Source organism: Gymnodraco acuticeps, unplaced genomic scaffold (genome assembly GCF_902827175.1).
Source record: "Gymnodraco acuticeps unplaced genomic scaffold, fGymAcu1.1, whole genome shotgun sequence".
Lineage (NCBI taxonomy): Eukaryota > Metazoa > Chordata > Actinopteri > Perciformes > Bathydraconidae > Gymnodraco > Gymnodraco acuticeps.
In genome coordinates this window covers 51,008-74,977 of record NW_022991601.1, presented here as the reverse complement: position 1 = coordinate 74,977, position 23,970 = coordinate 51,008, and the positions used below count along the sequence as shown (strand labels likewise).

At 42.3% G+C, this 23,970-nt stretch overlaps 1 protein-coding gene across 1 annotated transcript; it reads right to left on the bottom strand.

The window, feature by feature from the left end:
* Positions 1-18,585: 18,585 nt before the first annotated feature.
* LOC117533952 (zona pellucida sperm-binding protein 3-like) lies at positions 18,586-21,374 on the bottom strand. Its single transcript, XM_034197984.1, has 10 exons — positions 21,006-21,374; positions 20,816-20,931; positions 20,623-20,726; positions 20,370-20,544; positions 19,841-19,958; positions 19,688-19,770; positions 19,448-19,608; positions 19,152-19,307; positions 18,923-19,033; positions 18,586-18,835 (listed from the first exon to the last, which is right to left on the bottom strand). Exons 1-10 carry the CDS (start codon positions 21,372-21,374, stop codon positions 18,603-18,605), a joined length of 1,626 nt encoding a protein of 541 aa, XP_034053875.1. The 3' UTR covers positions 18,586-18,602.
* Positions 21,375-23,970: the final 2,596 nt, after the last annotated feature.

The window sequence follows — 23,970 nt, the reverse complement described above, 5'->3', positions numbered from 1 at the left end:
CATCACAGACCTCTGTTTTTCTGCTTCCTCGTTTCACTTCCAGAAACATACACACGCTAGCTCACTGTCGCTCTACCATCTGTAAGAGAATATTTTAATCTGATCTTGATTATAGAGTTTCTTATTGTTTCTTAGAATCTGTGATACTGCAAACATGTGTTTTTAGTATCAGTCAAAAACTCCTCTGTAGGTTGAGGTCACAGGTCAAACGCTTCTCCTATATCCTGTGGGGGAAGGGTCCAGGCCTGCCTGCATTTCTTTGAGACAAGCAGATTATTGTCTCACATCTGCTATTGATTAGGTAAACGCGGGCTTCTGTGAGCCCGCCTCTCCTCATGTTGCTGCATGCTGTGGTTCCTTTGGGTTCAGAGATGATTTGGTGGCTGCACAGGACAGTGTGAAACTAAGTGACCTCCCGGCTGTATTAATGTACTGTGTTTAATAAACTCTCAGTGCTTTGGCTAACGACGTTCCAGACTCCTTAATTCCACCTCAACATTGCAACAACAGAAGTTTTAACTTCACACCATCCACAAACACACATGCACAAGCCACACTCTCTCTTAAAGTGACAGCGATCTCATCTCACTCTGCATGACCCTAATATCATAACATACATGTGTGTTCTGGAAAATCACAGAACGGACGATCGTCATTATTATTATGCCCTTTAAAGCAATTATTTAAATGTATGCGATTACAGGTCCACAGACTGCTCCCCCACCCCCCCGTTGATAATTCACGATCGTCGTGTTACAGGCTTGGCCTGTCACTTTAAGAGTAGCAGCCGCAAGGGGTTGTGGGGTTTTGGAGTCTCTGTGTGTGTGAAATGTGATGGCTAAGGTGAAGTGCGGAGTTATGGAGAGAGAGACGAAAGTATAGAGAAAGTGGTCAGAAAATGAATAGTATCTAGTCTGTATGTATGCAATACACTGTCAATATAGCTTGAAGAACGTGAATAAACGGAGGTTCTTCCCACGGCACCCGAACGCCTCGTTTTCATCCTTTTCCCCCTCGAAATGTCTGGGCAGCTGGTTACCGGCTGACAACGAGCCAAGTCAGAAACCACCGGTGTGTATTCGAAACTACGGTTTCGGTGCCGAGATACCGTTAGTAATAAAAGGTAACATTGGGGGCCCGTCCGAGATTTTTTTTTCTACGGGGGAGAAGAGTGGAATGGATTTAATGGCAGCGTTCGGAGCTAACGCTAATGCTAATCACAGACTGAGACAAGCTGATGGAGCTAACGGAAAAAGCCCACGGAAAAGCTTTAATCCATTCTTGGTGAATATTGATGAGGCTGGTCAAAGTAAGGTGGACATGTTTGACCAGACAATTATGGATTATACTGGATATGGGGACTGCACCAACCCCTTTCTTACTAGCATGGAGCTAATGCTAGCCGGAGCAGCAAGCTACGCCACGCCGCCGGATTGATTGATTGATTGATTGATTGAAAAGTTTATTAACAGCTTGTATATTGGGTACAGTACAGTACAGCTCAAAACATACAATTGTTAAGGGGATGCAGACCAGAGAAAGACTTTCGTCTTGTTTACATCAGGGTCCCCCATTTCCAATTCATCATATCATTTAAAGATCAAATGCAAAGGTTTTTTTATAATTGCCAGTAAAATCGAAATCATATAGGCTGCTGGGAATTACATGTCAGAAATTCAGACGGCTTTGGGTCGAGTTTTGGATCAATAAAAAGCTTTTTTTTGGGTGTATTATCTCGATTTAAATAAAATAAAAAATACAGGCAGTCTTAAAAACAACATTTCTATAAAAATGTACATCATTACCAAAAACAACGCATGTGCCTTGTTCGCTACCATCGACAGACTAACTAACCCCCCAGTGTCAGTAGCCTCTGAATTTCTATCCACTAGGGCAGGGGTACTCAAATACAAATCTTAAAGGTCCAAAATAAATGTTTCAATAAGACAAAGGTCCGTTTATTACGGTCATTCAAACTTTTAAACAATTGCAACAAGATTCTTAACACGAGGTTGCAAAAACAAAAATAATCTGTATGCAGCAGTTTTCATTGTTATTGTGTCTGTGCTTGACCCCTCAGAGTCGCAGTGTAAGAGCTGCACAGTTAGGAATAAAGGCAGCTGCACCCTCTTTCATTCAGCATTCCCATTATTGCTTTATAAATGTATTCCCCCTTGTGTGTCCACTGAGGTTCGTCAGGCCCAACACATCTTCAACAAACTCCCCCTTTGCCTCATCATAACAACTCACAAACACCAGCAACTGAGCATTGTCAGTGGTGTCAGTGGACTCACCCACAGCTAAGGAAATGCACTGTGCATTTTTTATTCCATCACAAAGCTGATGAATCAAATCACCAGCCAGTATTTATGTTCTTCTGGTTGCTGTGCAATCTGAGAGGGGGATTTGCTTGATTTGACCTGTTATTTCCTCTTTGTGTTTGCCTTCAACATGGTCTCCATCACTTCAGTCATGCATTCTTTTATACTGCAGTTATTATCCAGTGGAAAGTCCTTACCTACTGGCCTAGTTCAATCAAAGTGGTTACTTTTGTTTGGCTGGGCAGTGTAGTTTTACACACCGTCTTATTTGACTTTCTCAGGACTTAAAACTGTTTTTTGGGGGCAGACCCCCTCAAAGAAAACAATATATTTACACACGTAAGGTCATCATCTTAATAGTTTTGTATGCTCATCCGTGAGCAGAGCATCAAGTTGACATGTCTATTACAGCTGAATGCGGCGATTACCATCTTGTTCAGCAAAACGCCTCACAAACGTATTAAGATCAACAGCTTTAGTGCGTTTTGATTCAATGCTGAGTACAGCCAAACTGACAGTCTCTTCTCTGTCATTGTAGACCGCAAATACCTCATTCCTTCAGTGCTTGGGTCCGAATGCTTCTCGTTTTGCGCCGTCCAGTTAAAAATGAAATCGCCGCCAAATCGTATGTCCACGCTCGCGCCAGGACCGGGGAGGGGTTACATGACGTGCATCTTGTGCTGCATTCACTTGCACTCGGACATTAGAGACTTTCTCTCATAAATGTCCGATGAGCCACAACTTTTCTTTCAAAACAAAGCTGCCAACTGGGGTGGCAGCTGGGGTGGCAAGGCCTATTTTTAGGGTGTCAGTTGCCACCCCGGTAGGTGAAACTAGGCTACTAGCTACAGTACAGATGGAACTAGATGAGCTGTTAACTCTCGCTCTGAAATTATTTTTTTGTTTTTGTTTTAATTCTCGCTCTGACTTAGACAAGTTGAAAGAGACACACACATTTTTCCCACCCGCATTCCGCGAAGACCCGCCCTACTGTGCCTCTGATTCGCAGATTGTTTGGGGGGAAAAAACGCTGACTGGATGCTAAATGTGATTGGACCAAAGCGTTGACACACACAGGTGGAACACAGTGGAACAGTCAGACATGCTGTTTGCAGTGGACATAGCGGAGAATTTTGACTCGTTGCGAATGCGTTGTGGCGATGTCTCACATATAATACAGAGAGATCATACATATGAAAAGTATAATTTGCTCAGAGTCCGGAGACAGTGCTGGTTCGGTCCGGATCCGGACCGGAGTCCGTAGTTTGAGGATGCCTGCACTAGGGCATGCAATGACTTTGCCTTTTTCACTGACAAAATTCAGAACATCAGACAAGCAGTCAGTGCCTCTGCATCAGGAACAGCAAATGTGTTGTCTCTGTATCCACCTAATATCAATTCAAACACCATGACACAATTCCATCAGATTAATGATAAAAACCTAGAGGACATTATACAACTTCTGAAATCCTCCTCCTGCTACCTTGATATTATTCCAACAGGATTTTTCAAAGATGTTTTGCCTTGCATGGCCTCAGATCTACTTCGTATAGTAAAAAAATCTCTTCACTCAGGTGTTTTTCCACAGGCTCTGAAAACTGCAGTCATTAAACCACTCTTAAAAAAGAATAATCTAGATGCTTCAGTAATGAACAATTACAGGCCCATATCAAACCTGCCATTTCTCGGTAAAATCATTGAAAAAGTTGTTTTTCAACAGTTGAGTAATTTATTTCATTTAAATAGTTGTTTTGATGTGTTCCAGTCAGGCTTTCATCCAAACCACAGCACTGAGACTGCTCTTGTAAAGGTATTCAATGACATCCACTTAAACACAGACAGTGGCAGAACTTCAGTGTTAGTATTATTAGATCTCAGTGCTGCGTTTGACACTGTTGACCACAACATATTACTAGACCGACTGGAAAACTGGGTGGAACTTTAGGAAACAGTTCTAAATTGGTTTGAATCCTACTTAAAGGACAGAAACAACTTTGTTTCTATCAGTAAATACACATCTGAGTTGACAAATATGACATGTGGGGTACCTCAAGGCTCCATCTTGGGGCCTCTTCTCTTTAACGTCTACATGCTACCACTGGCTCAGATAATGAAAAACAACTAAATAAGTTACCATAGCTATGCCGATGACACACAAATGTATGTAACAATTTCACCAGGAGACTATGCTCCAATTCAAACACTGAGTAAGTGCATTGAACAAATCAATGACTGGATGTCTCAGAACTTTCTCCAATTAAACAAAGATAAAACTGAAGTAATGGTCTTTGGAGCCAAGGCAGAACGTATAAAAGTTAGCGCTGAGCTTCAGTCTGCAATGTTCAAAACAACAGATAAAGCCAGAAATCTAGGTGTAGTCATGGACTCTGACCTGAGTTTCAACAGTCACATTAAAACAGTTACTAAATCAGCCTACTATCACCTAAAGAACATATCTAGGATTAAAAGACTAATGTCACAGCAGGATTTGGAAAAACTTGTCCATGCTTTTATCTTCAGTAGACTGGACTACTGCAATGGTGTCGTTACAGGTCTCACTAAAAAATCTATTAGAAAGCTGCAGCAAATTCAGAACGCTGCTGCTCGAGTCCTCACTAACACTAAGAAAGTGGATCACATCACTCCTGTTCTGAAGTTTTTACACTGGCTTCCTGTGTGTCAAATAATAGATTTCAAAATACTGCTACTGGTTTATAAAGCTTTGAATGGTTTAGGCCCAAAATACATTTCTGACCTACTGCTAAATTATGAACCATCCAGCTCTCTCAGGTCTTCAGGGACTGGTCAGCTTTCTGTCCCCAGAGTCAGAACTAAACATGGAGAAGCAGCGTTCAGTTATTATGCTCCAAATATCTGGAACAAACTCCCAGAAACCTGCAGGTCCGCTGCAACTCTGACTACTTTTAAATCCAGGCTGAAGACTTTTCTTTTTGTCGCTGCTTTTAATTGAACTATTCACATCTTAAACTGCACTGTAACTTTTATCCATGTATTTTTTCTTTTAATGTTTATTTTATTAGCTTTTCTTTTTAATGACTGATTTTAAATGCCATTTTCTTAATGTCTTTCATCTTTTGTAAAGCACTTTGAATTGCCTTGTGTTGAAAAGTGCTATATAAATAAACTTGCCTTGCCTTGCTGGTTTTCTCTTTGTTTCCTCTCTGAAAACCACACCTGAACATCAGCGGGAGAGGACTCTTTAAAGTAGAGATACTACATACTGATATACACCTGAACATCAGCAGGAAAGGACTCTTTAAAGTAGAGACACTACATACTGATATACACCTGAACATCAGCGGGAGAGGACTCTTTAAAGTAGAGACACTACATACTGATATACACCTGAACATTAGCAGGAGAGGACTCTTTAAAGTAGAGACACTACACACTGATATACACCTGAACATCAGCAGGAGAGGACTCTTTAAAGTAGAGACACTACACACTGATATACACCTGAACATCAGCAGGAGAGGACTCTTTAAAGTAGAGACACTACATACTGATATACACCTGAACATCAGCAGGAGAGGACTCTTTAAAGTGAGACACTACATACTGATATACACCTGAACATCAGCAGGAGAGGACTCTTTAAATTAGAGACACAACATACTGATATACACCTGAACATCAGCAGGAGAGGACTCTTTAAAGTAGAGACACTACATACTGATATAATACACCTGAATATCAGCGGGAGAGGACTCTTTAAAGTAGAGACACTACATACTGATATACACCTGAACATTAGCAGGAGCGGACTCTTTAAAGTAGAGACGCTTCATACTGATATACACCTGAACATCAGCAGGAGAGGACTCTTTAAAGTAGAGACACTACACACTGATATACACCTGAACATCAGCAGGAGAGGACTCTTTAAAGTAGAGACACTACACACTGATATACACCTGAACATCAGCAGGAGAGGACTCTTTAAAGTAGAGACACTACATACTGATATACACCTGAACATCAGCAGGAGAGGACTCTTTAAAGTAGAGACACTACATACTGATATAATACACCTGAATATCAGCAGGAGAGGACTCTTTAAAGTACACATTATGATGCGTTCAAGTTCTTTTTTTGTAAAAATCTGTATTGGTTGAAGGTAAATTACAACGTTGTCGTGATGCGTTCATATCCAGTGGGACATTTGAATGAATCCAGGTGTTTTAAAGAGGTAATTATGAAACCAGTATGCTGACACTATTTAAAGAGGCTTAGGGTTGTTACCGTGGCATTGAGTCTTTAAAGAGGAACTTAGTTTTCTTAATTACTAAATGTCTTACATCCCTAAATAACTATGTTTGACTACATCTATTATAGTTGGTAGATCTGCAGGACTGAACCCTCTCAGCGACGTGTGGTCACTGATCTGAATTCCCTGATTGAACCAGCAGAGAGGAGGACACGGGGAAACCTCATCTCCTCTCCACATTTAAAAGAAGATTGCATTGTCAGTTTTTCCAATATATGAATCATATCATGAAATAGAGGCTGCATTAAACACACTGCCTTTAACCTGTTAAACCCAGAGCCTGTTTTTCAGGTTTCAGGCTCGAAAATTACATTCCCAGAACAAATGACTATAACTTCACTTCTAAAAGGTTTATATGAATAATTGTTGTTATCAAAGCGAGGTTACATCTGTGAGTTGGATGTAGAAGTGTCAGAATCAATATAGATTTTTCTGTGTCAGAGTAAATTCAGATGGAACATAGCAACAAAATGTAAATTCCTGTCTCCGCCTAAAGAAAACCCATTACTTATAGTGAAGACCAGAGATGGGGTCGTTACTAAAAAAAAGTAATATATTACATATTACTTTAAAAAAAAGTAATATATTACACTACTTCGTTACTCTCTACACTCGTTACTTTACTCGTTACTTTACTCGCAGGGCCGGCCCGCCCCTCCCTACAGGCAGATCACGCAGACTGCGGCGCACCTACAGTGTGCGCGCCACAGTTTTGCCTCTGCGAGACTCCACTTGCACCCCCAATTACTATTGCATTTAGGAAGACATAACACAAGTCTTTCTTTTTATATGCTCTCAAATAGGCTACCAGCCACACAACAAGCTAACAGTCTGTGAAACGTCAAGACACTAATTAATGAAACCAGTTCAAGACGCATTATTCTTATCATTCTTTATGAGCGCATAACGGTAAGGTATCTAATTACTTATGTATTTAGTATTCCATAACTTAGTAACAGAGATGGTCAAACTAAAGTGGTAGAGACATGGCAGAATTCCTACAATGAAGCGGGACATTGAACTGTTCACCCGTGAGAGGGCGATCAACAAAAGAGAGCGAGCGGCCCCGTTGAGGGAGTTTACAGATGAAAAGACTCAGCCATGTTTATGCAGCACTGCACGTGGAGATGTGGTCTCGCAAATCGCGCAGATTACATAGGCCTACATGTATATAAACGTGCGGCGGAAACCCCTCTAGTCTGTCAGTGAGTGTGATTATTTTATAAAAGTAACGAAGTAACGCGTGTCGGGGCAATGTTAGTAACTGTAGTGTGATTACTAAATTATCAAAGTAACGCGTTACACGACTCCGTTACCGACAAAAGTAATATTATTACAGTAACGCGTTACACCCAACTCTGGTGAAGACCAACCTTGAATGATGGGTTAGTAACCTAAAAGCTTTAAGAATCCAAAGTATAACATATAATAAGTACCCTGTATCAAGATTGAGGCAAAACAAGTGACATTTTACCTTTTTAGAGAGGTTTATGAAAATAAAGTCCAGGCAGAATAAGCTTTGGGCACATTTGGTTCCATCAGTGCCATTTGACCTTTTTCAGGTACCAGACTATACAAATCATTGTATTACATTGAATCATCACTATAGGTATTCATTCCATCCATTTTTTTTAAATGTTGTGTGAGTGTGTGTAGGCAGGGGCGGACTGGCCATCTGTAGAATCTGGAGAACCACAGAACGGCCGGCCGTCAAGGTCCGTTGACGGCCGGCCGGCCCTTTAAAAAAAAAAAATAGTTTAACGTCATCATATAAATTGCACTGACGGCCGACAGAGGGCGCTAATGCAGTTGTGTGGTTCTTATCTGTCAAATAATCACACACGAAGAAGAAAAAAGACCGCCCACACGAAGCGAAGGGATTAGACGCCGCGGCAGACAGGGGCTGCTTCTCAGGTCGACTATTTTCATTTCCTCGCTCCTCGGTCTCACCGGAAGTTGATTTGCCTGCGCCATCTTGAGTACCGTCCCATGGCTCTTATTTCTGCCGGAGGACCGAGGATCGAGGATCGAGGAGCGATCATGGAGGAGCGATAACCGAGGAACCACCAGACCATCCTCCGATGAAATCCTCAGATACTCACCCCGCCCCCTTACTGTGTATCGCTCACTGATTGGACGAGGCAGTGCATGCACTGATCTGATGCTTCTTGACATGAGAGCAGTGAAGAAAATACATGAACCTCACGGGAGTCACTCCTCAGTCTATAGCCTACCATGTTTTGTTTCAATTCATGTATCATTTAGTTACAAATATGTGATATATCTGAACAACAAAGTGGTCAAAAATCATTTTATTCATTTTTTGGAAACATTTTCATGATCGCTTTTTTCGTTTTACATTTTCATTTATTGTCATTCCCATTCAGTCATTAAGTGCTATTAAAATGTTAATGTGCTACATATCCACACAAAAAAACAAAGTGTGCAATCCAATGAATGTTAATCTAACTGGGTTTTGATAGATAACATATCTCTTTTCCTTCTCTCAATTATTTTATTTCTATTGTGCACTCTAATCAATATTAATCAAACTATTGTTCCTTTAAATACATTTTAAGAATGGCGTTTATCTTTTTTGAGAATGACTTCTTATTTTATTTCATGTATTTGGATCTACAACAGATGATACTAATGTTTATGTCAGTAAATGTGTACTAACAGAGGCGGGGGGGTGTTTGTGGAAATAACGGGGACAGAGCTGCTGCCAGACGAACAGCTGTGCAGCGTCATCACAAACGGACGTCGCTTCACGTGACGCTCCGGAGGAAAGGACGTCCCATTGCTCTTAAAACTCATTTCCCTGCTTCTCGTGGTTTCCTTGCGTCCCTCCATGCTTCCCTGGTGGGAGGGACTAAACGCAGGGAAACGACGCAAGTGAGGGAAGCAAGGATTTCATTTAATCGACCTGAGAAGCAGCCAGGGAGAATGAAAAAACATGGATACAAATCAAAGAAAACAAAAAGAAAAAGGTGGGGCCGAGAAGGCAAGAGAGAAAAAGGTGAAGTCACTCGCAGGTGAAGCATATCAATGTCGCAAATTGACAGACCTTTTTGGCAGCAGCGCTGCTACAAGCACTATCATCAGCAGCTTAGAACAAGTGCAAGATGATGAAGAGAATGATGAGGGCACGAGTTCAGATATACAGCCAGCCTCCTGCGTTCATGATGAGGGACAGAGTTGAGCTGGTGGAAGAACCATCTCAACTGGCACATACAAGTGCAGGGCACGAGCAAGAGGTGGGTGAGAATTATCCCTTGAACTCAGTGGCGTTTTCTCCTGGAGGTCAAGGGAAGTCAGGCTTCCCCTGTTTTTTTGGATTGTAGTTATAATTTTAATAAATAAATAAAAACACTTTGTTTAGTTTCGGTAATTATTCTGCCGGCCCGTCTCTCCCCCATTCTCTTTGAGTATTTTACAAAGAGTGAAACAGCGCCCCTCTAGATGTTATGATGAAACAGTATTGCACTCTCTGTTGCGAGAGGAGGCTAGCCAAAATTGGCTTCCCTTGTTGAAAAGAAATTGAGGGATTGACCAATCAGATGAGGCTCAATCATGCCTCACAATCCAATCAAATCGCATCAACTTCAGTTCGTACTGTAACTGTCATCACCACCCTTAAAAAGTAGTAAGCAACTGAAGCAATTGCAATTATGGAGGGTGGAGAATTTCATAAAAAAATAATTGTACTAAACTTCCGCTACAGCAGCAACTAAAAATGAAATCTGATGACAGGCCAATGCCCAAACTGGAGCTGTGTACAGAGAGGAAAAAAGGAGCGAATCGGACGTAAAACTTTAAATAATAAACAGCGAATTTCTAACATTTGACATTTCATGTGGCCGGACTGGGTCAGTTTCCAGGGCTGAATTTTAGTCCCAGTCCGCCCCTGTGTGTAGGCGTGTGTAAGTGTAGGTGTGTGTGTGTATGTGTAGGTGTGTATGTGTAAGTGTAGCTGTGTGGGTATGTGTAGGTGTGTAAGTGTAGCTGTGTGGGAATGTGTAGCTGTGTAAGTGTAGCTGTGTGTGTATGTAACTGTACCAACACACTATACAATAAAACCACACTGTAGGTCAGTGTGTGTAGGTGTACTTGCACAATAAAAAAAACGGAAACATAGGTAACATTTGACTCCAACTGGGGCAGATTTATTTCAAACATTTTACCAACGTACTATACAATAAAACCACACTGTAGGTTTGTAAAAACAACAAATATTTTACCAACACACTATACAATAAAATCACACTAGGTATATAAAAACAACAAGTATTTTTTTTTAAATAAACACTCGCAAAACGTTATACCTACCTGAACTTTATACCTACCTGAATGTTCCAGTATTTAGGTCGTGCCACTCCCTGAAACAGTTCTTTTTGACAGTGAAGCACAGAGGGACCTGGCACTTCCTGCAGTACACAGGTGTCTTCACCCTTTTGAGTCCAGCATCTAGGCACCTCCTGCAGTTCTTCCTGACCTTTGTGGCATCTTCCCCATAATACTCGGGCATGCATGTGAGTGGTGGAGGAGGGGGTGGTGGAGGTGCAGGGCCTTCAGCAGGGCCTTCAGCAGGGCCTTCAGCAGGGCCTTCAGCAGGGCCTTCAGCAGGGCCTTCAGCAGGGCCTTCAGCAGGGCCTTCAGCAGGGCCTTCAGCAGGGCCTTCAGCAGGGCCTTCAGCAAACTCCAACAATTCTGCAGCAAGCTGCTCCCTGAAAGTCTTCTGGGTGTGTGGCTTTGTCCTGCTGGGGTCACTCCTCATCTAACAAATGTGGAAAAACAAAGAGATTAGATTAATTCACTGGCTTATACTTATAGGATAATATTGGACTATAAATGAATAATATTACACCAAATAAATAAGTAAACACATATATATATTCATTCACTGGCCATTCATTTAGAAAATGTAACTCCAAAAAGACAAGTAACACTATTTAGCATTTTGGCTAATCATTCCTGTTGGCTAAGCTAACACTGTGATGCAGTTCCACCAAACACAAAAGTAATATATAAAAAGGATAATATTGGACTATAAATGAATAATATTACACCAAATAAATAAGTAAACACATGTATATTAATTCACTGGCCATTCATTTAGAAAATGTAACTCCAAAAAGACAAGTAACACTATTTAGCATTTTGCCTAATCATTCCTGTAGCTTCTTGGCTAAGCTAGCACTGTGACGCAGTTCCACCAAACACATAAGTAATATATAAAAACAGAGAGATTACATACCTTTCCCGTGGTGGAAGTTCAACATCCGAGTCACTACTGTCCGGATCCAGGTCTGGCTGGAGGAGATCTTCATCATCCGACGAAGAGTCATCTGGTATGATCATAGCCCCGCTATCGTCAGCTAGCATCTCTAGCACCTGCTCGGTGGTGAAGCTCTCCCTTCTGGCTGCGTAATCTGTAATGGAGCCGGAGCAGGCGTAGTTTATACTACGCAGGATCATATCTTTGGAACCCATTGGTCGATTTGGGTGATTGACACCTTTTCTGAACAGTTAGAGCCAATAGAATCAAGTGACAGTTATTAAGTCCCACTAAACACTTACGTCAAGTAGAGAGAGGTTTGCGTAAACAGCACGTGAGACAGCATTAGCTCGGGACTGCGAAACTTTATACCTACTCTGCTGCCATGAATGTAATGATAGATTATCAGGAACTATTCTAAAGTGACTAAGAGACATGGGATTAACCTTAAGCAGCGTTTTTATTCCCTTGAACACGAGCTTTGATCACAAAACAGCAAGACATAATTATTGTTATGGTTTTGAAAACTGTTGTTTTTGTTCTTCTCTGTTCTGGCTGCTAGCTCACTGAGTTTGTGTCCTACAGTGATGATACTTATAACAACATAATCTGTGGAGTATCAGCTTTCAGATGATATGTAGTTTGTGCAGAAAATATTAAGTTTTAAAGATCATTTTTGCTAGTTAGCACCGGGAGTAGCATCTGCCCGTTTTAGCTAAGGGCTAATGCTAACGCTTCTTGTGAGACTTGTGTTTTGTTTCGGTAAAAATGGTTCGTATTGTCAGTTAGCTGAGATTCTTCTCGTTAATCTGGTATAACACATTAATAGGTTTTTAAATATTAAGATGCCCTGAGACACAGTGTCGTGAAAAAAAAAACCAGGGTCCCCGTTCGGGTTTAACAGGTTAAACGTTAACCACCTCTTCTATCATGCATTCATCAATACACCCGTGCACGTGAAGAACAGCTGCACAAGCTGTCTGATGTGCACAGGTCTATGAGGTGTGATTTGTGCCAAAGAACAGATATCTAAGCTAACTGAGCGGAGAGCTAATGTGTCAACGTGCGCCAACGCCTCCATCAATTTTGAATGGGTTGATTTACAATACAGGCGACGTCACAACGTTGTCAGACGTCACGGCAACGTATCATAGGTGCGCTCAAAGTACGCGCTCACGTGGCGGCGGCGTAGCTTTGAAAGTGCTATCTTTAGATATGCGTGTTGATAACGTGTTGATAACGTGTTGATAACGTGTTGATAACGTGCGTGTGCATATACGCGTGAACGACGTGCGTGTTGTTGGAGTCTGAGTGGTTTAAGGCCCACCTCGGCTCCGCGTGTTCGTTTGGTGAGCATCTTGTAAAATCATAAAAGGAAGGAATTCAAAGCACCAGATAACCAATAACCAATAATCTGTTTTAATGATAAAAGGTAAGAATACAATACACTTTTAAAAGGGGTAGGCTCACCCCTGCTCTGGTCCTAATGCCGGGAGAACATCATCATCTTGACGGCAGGAGGAAAGAGGCCGGACACAAGGACTCAACAGGAGATATTGTAAGAACAACGGGAGGAGCTGTGTGGATGGTCCTCCCATACAGGTCATCTATTGGCCCCATACAAACGATGGGCTTTCGTAGCGTATCAGCGCGAGCCAGCCGAGATGATCCGGAAACAAGAGTATTTTACCATTTAAGGTAAAACAGACGCATTGGGTGTACTTTCACATACCCACACATTTTGCAGAGACTTCCCTCTCTGTGGCCCCCTCTCCCCTTAGTTCAATGTACACACAGTTTCACATACTTTTGGTATAGTTGTTATAGTTGACTAATACAAGCAATATATGTACGTTACTTTAATATCAATAATAACGAGGAAAACATTACCTCTGCTCTCAAGCAGTGAAATAGTAGAATATTAACATCTATAGAGAACGCACCCTCATTTTTCCTTAGGATGTGTCACGCACACTCATTCCAGAGATCTGAGCTATCTTCAAATAAGGACATTCCCCTGCTCACATCTTACTCCAAATACAATGGTTTTACTCCTCATATTTCCAACTCCCTTGTTACACAGACTATTGATACAAAGTAATTAAACACATACATATATTTTAGACATGTATCGTTCCAGCTACTTGGCATTCTGTGTTTAGATAAGAATGTATCCTCTCCCCACATCTTTAGTCTCCTGTCATGCAAACCTGCTCCTTATTTCACATAGAGTAATTTAAACACATTTAAGCCAACTACTTCACAATGTTGTGGCAATTTAGTACTCACAACCTGAAAGAATAAAACAGAAAGAAATCAATAAAAACACAAGCACCAGTATAAATTGAGCAGTTATTATACAGCCTATGGCTCCTGCAATGCATACACACACATTCTACTCTCTGCTGTCTATAGCATATGTCTATATAAGGGTATTTCCTCTCTGTCCCCTCCACTTCTCCTAACAGGGAAGTTTTCACTTCTCATCTCTCCAGCTTCTTGTTCATATAAACTGCTACTATTAAATACAAAGTAATTAAGTACACACATTAATATATAAAAACACACTTCTTATATATCAGGGGACATTAAAATGAATATACCAAAAATACGCTGTATTAAACTTTTTGCTGTATCACGTTACTTCAATTTTCTTCAGTGTGCATTAGCGCGTGAATGACTTACGTGTGGATAAGCGTGTGAATAACGTACGTCTCGCCTCCGTCAGCATTGTATAGTAGCCTACCTGGTACGGTGATTAATAAGAGTTGTGCAGTAGCTCTCTCTCTCTGCTCGGGAACAGCTGTTTGCTGCACGGCGATCAGCTGTCCCTCCCTCCCTCAAGGTGTGTGTGGGTGTGTCTGTGTGTCTCATTCACTGTCCCTCAGGTTGTAGCATGTTTCGATTGCCAGTTTGTGGCTTGTATGTCTTGTGAACGCAACGCAATATGATGTGGCCTGCTTACATGGCCTCTAATAAACACACAGGACTAAAATAATACGTGTGTAATTCAGCCCAGATGCGGTGACTGCAGGCCAAATCCATTAATGCGGCATATATTTGTGAAGTTGCACCGGTATGAGGCGCAGTGAACCACGCACCTGTCAGACTAGCGAATGGGCACATTTCAATTTCAGGAGAATATTGAAGATGTGATTGGTTGTTCCACTCTCCATTTCTCACGAGACCAGCGCACTGCTGTTTACATTAGTGTGGACTGGACCCATAGGCGTCTATAGAAAAGAGATCAACTCAGTGAAAGCACTGTAACATCTTGGTGAATACAAGATGTGTACAAGCACCGCCTGCTGAACAATCAGAACTCAGTGTGCGGAGTTTAAATCTATCAAGTCATATTACAGGATAAAGGAAATACAGTTTAAACTGCCGTATGCAGGGAAGACGCCGACGTGTCGCACGTATCATTCATATGACATCATCAATCAGATCATCGATCATATAATATCATAATATATCATATTTCCTTACCTGAGTCAGCTTCTCGAGCCGTATCTGGCCGTGCAACACTTACATTGTCACATACTGTATGCAGAAGTATTATTTTAAGCAACACATTTGACGAAACACTCAACTCAAATGTAATTAAAGTCAGATCCACTCGTGATATCATAAACCTGTTGTACGCTTTCAAACACTCTGTAGTTATTTTTTAACCAGTTGTTATTCTCCTTGCAGGTGCAACTATGTGGCGTGTATCCTGGATTATATGTTTAAGTCATGGATGTTTAAAGTTCATATTTGTCTAATATTAGTTTACTTTTCATTAATGAAGTATGACGCTGCGCTGTCGGTACACTTGTCCCTGTTTGTGATTGGTCAAATGTTGCTAACCCCGCCCCTTTCACGTGAACACGCTCTCAGCTGGAGAAAGAATCCCTGGCTTGATTTACCGAGTTGATAACCAGCGTCGTAGGACCACTTAGCGAGATTTTGTTTGTTAGGGTTAGTTAAGATAACTCAAACATATCCATGGTCTGTTGAACTGGCTTCGTAGTACAGGGCACAGGTGGCTGCATAGCAGCGCTAATGTCAAAGACACAAACTTTATACATTATATTTGTATTTTACCAGGATGCAGTGACACAAATATTTGGGAAGGCTTAGCCTTCCCTAGCCTACAGTACCCGCCGTCCCTGACTGGACCGACTGAAACTGACGGCAAGGTTAATTATTGTGGAAGGATGGACCCCCATCCTGCAACAAAAAGGCAGCGAAATGTGCTAAAATCACTGATTTATTCAGAACCCCCCGTATGGTATAGAACAGGGCCCAGGGGTATTCAACTAAAATTCAACGAGGTCCAGTTAGAGAAAATCTCCCCATGCAAAGGTCCGGAACATCAAAATGTCTAACTTGCTTTATGAATTAGTGTGATATATATTGAAGTGACCTGTAGCTTTATCAACGTCTGCATGTAATCAACAACTGACTACCAATCAAATAAAGAAAGTACAATTCAAAAACAACAATACTTATTGTCCATTAACATTGAACTATAGGCTACAGATATACAGTAAATACTGTGGATATGTGTAATGTTCCTCTCGGGCTGCATTTAAAAATAAAATAGAGAAAATAAATAAAATAGCTTTTGAAAATATGTGCATCTTAAAAGTCCTAATTTACATAAATAAAATAAAGTGTAGCAGCAGCTTGAGTTTTCCTTTCTCTTTGTTAACCGTTTCACATCATGACTTAACAGTTTCATAACAATTTAACAGTTTTAAAGTCTCTCTTTCTTTCCCTCTTATATTGCAGTCCCTCACTCACTTTGTTTTGTTCAGTGCGAGAATTGAGCTGGAGCTTGTTGTCCTGCCAGGAGTTTAGATCTGGGCTGAAATGGTGTCAGGGCCTTTCTCATACACACATACAGGTGCTCATTGGTTAGCCTCGGTTAGCCTGCCCTGGAACGATATTTAGTTTTAGATCCTTGTCGACTGATCATATTGGGCTCTGAGACTGCTTATTTTGTGTGACCTCAGTTCTGACTTGAGAGGGAATGTTTGGTCAAACACTTTGTGTTTTGTCTCATAGTGGCGTTTTGGCACTTTTAATGAGCGCCACGGTCTCTGAACAAATGAGACACACTGGCTCTGTGCTCCCAGTGGGCAGGATGAACATGAACGAGTCCACTCAGGGTTCAAAGCTTTGTTCTCACTGTCCACGTTCCTCTTCTTGGAGAGCGCCATGTGTAATCTCCCTGTCTGCCGCTAACACGCCTGTTCACTCTCCTCTCTGCTTCTCTCGCTGTATCGCTAAATATTCTCTTCAGACTTTCCTCTCCGCTTCTCTCTGCCGCGCTCTCGCCTCTTCTTCTGTCTTTCTCTCCACGTATCGCTCACTCCTCTCTTTCGCCGCCGGTGTAGGTACCAGATATGTTCGGGGCATGGATGTATAATGCATGCGACGGAAATACACCCGAACACATCTGGTACCGACACCGGTTAAAATAGAATTGCCCCGTCAAAATTGAAATCCCCTATTAATGTATTAATTATAGGTCCGGGTCCGTATAGGTCGGCGTCTGGGTCCGGACCGCAGTCCGCCTGTTGCCGACCCCACGAAGCAGAATGTAAGTGAGCGAACATTATGGCAAGGCAAGGCAATTTTATTTATATAGCACTTTTCAGCACGTGGCGATTTAAAGTGCTCTACAGATTAAAAGCAAAAGACATTTAAGAACAAATACATTATTAAAAAGGCATTTAAAAACAGGCATAATAAGCAAAGGTAATGAAATTAAATAAATAAACACAGCAGGTACAGAATACATGACTAAAAAGGCATACTGCGTCGAGTATGGGCAGCTCAATTAAAAGCAGCGGCAAATAGGTGCGTTTTTAGTTTTAAAAATAGGAAGTGTTTCGGCGGACGTGCACGATTTAGGCAGTTTGTTCCAAATTGTTGGAATAATAACTAAAAGCTGCTTTTCCATGTTTAGTGGTTATTCTCGGAACAGAGAGCAGACCCGACCCAGAAGACCTGAAACTCCTGGATGCGTGATGGAGGTCGTCTATATACCTCGGTCCTAAGCCATTTAGTGATTTAAAAACTAGCAGTAGTATTTTAAAATCAATTCTTTGGCAGACTGGAAGCCAGTGTAATGATCTCAGAACCGGAGTGATGTGATCCACTTTTCTAGTGTCAGTGCCACTATGAGCAACTTTTCTTTCTATATTGTAGCCTGATGTGCACATCGACCGTCAACAAAACAGTTTCTCAGTCCAATGCCGTGGACAATCTCTGCTGTTCTTGATCTGTAGACCCCTTTGCCGACGTGTATCCTGGAGGACCCGGTAGTCTAGTTTTCATGGCTTTATTTAGTTTCCCGTAGCATTGTTAGATTTCTGTTAGGGGAGGGAAGCTCTGGGTCCTACGGCCCGTGGTGTGGCTGGCTCGGGCTCCCTCCTTTGTTTCTTTTGGCCAGTCCTCCAGACCTTGTTCGTTTGCCGGTTGGCCTGTGTCAGTAACGGCTGTACATTTAAATAAATGATCGCTGTTAAGTAGCCTACTGGACGCTGTGTGTTTTCTTTTATGTTGCGGGTCTCCCCACAAGCCACTACCACGGAGTAGGGGGCCGTAACACCGTTATATGAAATAGTTTAATTGTGTTTAGCTGAGAGCAGGTCATCAGTGTTCCTTTTGTATTACAACATTAAAAAAGCAAACAAATAACAATTTGAATAATTTATTATCTCTTTGTGTCCATTGTTTCAGAAAGGTCGGATTCTGTTGCAGTGGTGTTGAACAGTGGGGGCACAGCCACATTAACCACAGCAGTTTGGAGGACTTCATCGAGCGCCGCTGTGTGGGTACTGTTCAGCGCCGCTGTGTGGGTACTGTTCAGCACTGCTGTCTTCGACTGCAGGTGGGCCTCAGGAGAGGTTTTTTCTAGAAGTTCAGGAACTTCCTCAGCATCATCATCTGTAATCGCAGAAGAAATGTGTTAATGTAAAATGTGCATTCCAGAGTGCCATTTAAAAAAAAGAGTTAAGACTTTTCACATTTAACCTTTTGTCGGTTCCATTTTGTCTTCGTCTTTATTCTGCGCAGAAGCTACAGTCAGAACGTCCAGCTGGTTTTGGGTCGAGGATGAATCAGGAAGCAGTCCTTTCCTCTGATCTTTGACAGAAAAACAATTCAACATTAAGATTTAATTATGGGCCATTTTAATCTCAATTTAGAGATGGTTAAAGGCTTCAAATGAACAAAGAATAATTGAATACTGGTATTGACTTACCAACTCTGTTTATTCCACTCCTCCACTGGCTGCCATACATTGTAGATCTGCTGGTTTGATCAAGAATGGAAGAAAGCTCCTCTGTAGGTATGGGCCGGCTTTTCTGCTTGGCTGGCAAGACCATCATGGGACCCACTCTGGCCTGATGTTCCCACACTAACACAAACCAGCACAATGCATGTTAATTCAGTTACCCAGCCATCATCATGTCTAAAACCTATGCCAAAACATGTGTCAACATTGATCATTATGACGACATCTGCAGCCAATATTAAATCATACAAGTTTCTACATGCCTGTACTGGTCTTCAGTCCGCTCCTCCAGAGGGGTTCACGCTCTTCTGGCTTCACAAACCCTCGAGGCCTAAACTTGCTCGGGCTGCTGGGAGTTTGCTCAACTTCAATTGGTCTTTTGCATTGCCCACATAAGTAGTCATGAGCATCAGCGGACCTCCATCTGATAAATTCAAAAACATTCAGCACCAATACTTTCTTTTTTGTGTGTAATTTGACATATTAGACTGGATCTCACTTGCCTTCCATTCACAAAAGTACACGCCTTGGTTGTTGCATCTGTGCTATTTATTGGCACAGCATTCAGGTGACATGTGATGTAGAGCTATGAGAAAAGCAGGTGTTGGGAAACATGCACACACAATCATGTTTAAGGCAATTTAATAGAGCCTCACCTCCCCTCTGTCCTCATTATAAAATCTGAAGGCATCAATGGACATGTGGAGCTTGTCATCCTGTGTCCTGGCTAAGAATTGAGACCTTGAGCCTGGAAGCTGAGAGTCAACAAAGCACCTATGATGAGGACAAACAAAAAGAGCAACACTAAATTAGCACTCATTGACTACTATAACCAGAGTCTACATTACCCACAATGCAACTCCACCACTAACATTTCTAGTCATATAGGCAAGTTCTGGAAGTAGTTATTTAGAGTCAGAACTGCACAAATCTGACCTGTGCATTTGCCAATAGTGGCACAGAAAGGAACTAGAATACAAAAGATTAAAAGCAAACCGCAGCTAGCCTTAGCTAATGGCTAACTTGAAGACGACACTAAAGGACTGATCTTTTATTAACCTGTCACTCGAGTCAGCATTGCTCTCGTCTGAATTAAACCACTTGAAGAGCTATACACATTACACAGCTCCCTCTAGGGTCAGAAAAAGACTTTACTTTTTGCCATTTAGCAATTTGCAGCCTTACCCATTTTCAATGAAGGCATGCCTGGGGCTGGAGTGCATGTCAGGGCTCAGTGTAGCCACGCAGCTGCTCACAAAAACTCGGAGCCCAATGTGATGCCCAATTCTGACCGAGGCCTCGATGCTGATGGGCTCACCGATATGAAACACATTAGAGCCTCTTTTGTGCTGCCAGTCACCTGCACACGGACAGAAGAAAGTACTAAGAGCAAATAGAGACATGACAACGCATAACATGAGAAATTATCAAAACCCACTTGTCATGATTCTCAAGTTAAACTGCAACATTTCCACTGTAGCCTGGGTCGACATGAAGGGGATCCAGGTAGGCATGAGTGAAGAACTGGACAAACTGTACTTCCTAAGAAACAGAAAACATGCATTAAAAAAAATATATATCATTCAAAGATTTTTACAATGTGAGCTTTAAAAACAGAAAGAGACACAGACCTTTCGTAATGACACTCGATTGGAATTACAGCCTCTTCCATTCGAACAACACCATATGGAGAAGCCTCAGGAGAGTATATGAGGAGGTTTGTGTAGATCAGAGAGTCCTCAGTTACCTGTGGAGAGTAGACGTGTTTAAAACTAGAAGCTATAATGAATCAGATTAGAAATGAAATATATTTAAAGTTACCCAGTGTCTGGTGCCGCACTCCACAAGTCCAACACTGATACTGTACTCATTTGCTGAAGACGCTGTAGCTCTGCAGTACTGGTTGTTGGTCTCTACTCCAAGGCGTAGCTCGTCACCATCAACAGGAGCTCCAACCGCAAACATATCGGCTTTGATAACAATCTCCAAAGAGTCTGGATGGCAGGTCACTCTGACGGTATTCACCTGCTGCGGTTCCTCAGCCGGAGACTTCTGCTGCTGCTGCCCGAGTTCTGACCTGCCTGTGTTCGCAAGGCTCTGAAACGAAGCATCTTGTGTGGGCGGGAAAGCAAAAGAGGAGCTAACACAGAGTCCTACAAGGAGAATAACCTGAAAATGAAAGGCCTCCATAAGTGAAACTGATAACAGGAACCTGGTCAGCTGCTCTCTGTCTTCCTGACAAACTCACAGTAGGCCTATGGTTCGGTGTGAGCGGTGGAGCTTTTTAAACTCTAGCCGATAATTATCCTCATCAGAGCAGCACACCTGCGTCCAATCAGACACCCATCAGCTTAATTGGCTGCACACTGAACTCAAAACATGAGGCCGATTGAGAGAGAGGTGAAGGGCGTTTTCACATGTTTAAAATGTGCATATATTTGCTTCATTGCTTGTTACTTTGGATTTTAAATAAAATGTTAGTGTTGCAGTTCCTGAAAACCATGCAGGAAGCATTTTGACATCCCCCTGGATCCTTCATTTGTACACTATCACATTATTATTGTGGTCTATGGTGTCATTACTGTAGGTCTAAGATTCCCGTACGTCCTAATAACGCCTTCCAGGTAGATCTAAATAAAGCTATTAGGTCTAAGATTCCCGTACGTCCTAATAACGCCTTCCAGGTAGATCTAAATAAAGCTATTACTGTAGGTCTAAGATTCCCGTACGTCCTAATAACGCCTTCCAGGATAGATCTAAATAAAGATATTAGGTCTAAGATTCCCGTACGTCCTAATAACGCCTTCCAGGTAGATCTAAATAAAGCTATTAGGTCTAAGATTCCCGTACGTCCTAATAACGCCTTCCAGGATAACCTTACCGAGAGCCATTTACCCAGCCCTGAGGGCCAGAGCCTACCGGGAGAGAGTATACCAGGGGTTTCCCCCTCTCTCTTTACAACATTATAATCATACTTTAAAAAATGATGCTGTGATCATGTTCAAATAAGAAACTTTAATTCACAGTCTTACATTTATTACCAAAATGTTTAACTTCAACTGCCCAATTCAGTTGTGACCTTTTAAAATCTCCCGATAGAATTTAGAAGCATTTTCTCATAAAAAGACCGGTGTTAATAAAAAGCGCATTCAACTTTTCATTCACCAAATCTATTCACAGAAGTTTCATACCTTTTTTCCGACACAGACGGCGGGAATAACATTCAAAAACCTATTCCTATCCGCATGAATTCGGAGGAAGGTCCTCACAGATGGCGGTACTAATATTCATACACGTTTTCCGACACAGACGGCGGGAATAACATTCAAAAACCCATTCCTATCCGCATAAATTCGGAGGAAGGTCCTCACAGGTGGCGGTACTAATATTCACAGACACATCTCCCATCAAATCATTCCACTCAGCATTCCAACCAAGAAATTCACTCAGCATTCAAAGAAATCCACTCAGCATTTCAACCAACAAATTCAAGAGATATTTACCAAGTTTGAGAGAACTTTTACCGAGAGCTATTTACCCAGCTCTGAAGGACAGAGCCTACCGGGAGAGAGTATACCAGGGGAAACCCCCCTCTCTCTCGCACTCTCTCAAAAAACCAGTCTCTTTATGCTCAAAAAACCGGATCGAAATCCCAAAAAAACACCTCCTCTATTCCCAACCAACATCTTCTATTGGCTATGGCATAAGACACACCTTCCCATGTTTGTGTAGAAAAAAGCTAAAACATGACTAGACATTTTCTATGGCTATGACATACCACCTTTTTGAGGCCCTCAATGTCCATCCATCCATCCATCTTCTCCCGCTTATCCGTGGTCGGGTCGCGGGGGTAGCAGTTCCAGCAGAGAGCCCCAAACTTTCTTTTCCCTGGCGACATCAACCAGCTCTGACTGGGGGATCCCAAGGCGCTCCCAGGCCAGCGAAGAGATATAATCCCTCCACCTGGTCCTAGGTCTACCCCTTGGTCTCTTCCCAGCTGGACGTGCCTGGAACACCTCCCTAGGGAGGCGCCCAGGTGGCATCCTAACTAGGTGCCCGAACCACCTCAACTGGCTCCTTTCGACGCGAAGGAGGAGCGGCTCAACTCCGAGTCCCTCCCTGATGACCGAACTTCTCACCTTATCCCTAAGGGAGACACCAGCCACCCTGCGGAGAAAACCCATCTCGGCCGCTTGTATCCGCGATCTCGTTCTTTCGGTCATGACCCATCCTTCATGACCATAGGTGAGGGTAGGAACGAAAATGGCCCGGAAGACAGAGAGCTTTGCCTTCTGGCTCAGCTCCCTTTTCGTCACAACGGTGCGGTAAAGCGACTGCAGTACCGCTCCCGCTGCTCCGATTCTCCAGCCCATCTCACGCTCCATTGTTCCCTCACTCGAGAACAAGACCCCGAGATACTTGAACTCCTTCACTTGGGGTAAGGACTCATTCCCTACTTGAAGTGGACAGTCCATCGGTTTCCTGCTGAGAACCATGGCCTCAGATTTGGAGGTGCTGATCCTCATCCCAGCCGCTTCACACTCGGTTGCGAACCGATCCAGTGAGTCCCTCAATGTGTTTCTCCTTAAGTCAGGAGCCCCCCTCCCTGTGCACCCCTGTGAGAGGAGAGGGAAAAAACTGCCTTCTTCCTTATCAGTGACACCCATAACTCATTATAGGCCTTACACTCAACTTAACAAACCACTTGGTTTTGTTTATACTGTAACTATAGAAAAACCTAAAATATGAAGCATTTTCATTGTGGGTTATACAAGAATATAATTGA

Bases quoted from the DNA above. Each gene is read 5' to 3' on its own strand.
- LOC117533952 (XM_034197984.1), bottom strand. From the start codon at position 21,374: ATGGAGGCCTTTCATTTTCAGGTTATTCTCCTTGTAGGACTCTGTGTT. The intron at 20,727-20,815 runs GTCTGTGTCTCT...TCTGTTTCTTAG, and splicing joins ATCGAGTGTCATTACGAAAG to GAAGTACAGTTTGTCCAGTT. The intron at 20,545-20,622 runs GTGGGTTTTGAT...GTCCGTGTGCAG, and splicing joins TAACTTGAGAATCATGACAA to GTGACTGGCAGCACAAAAGA.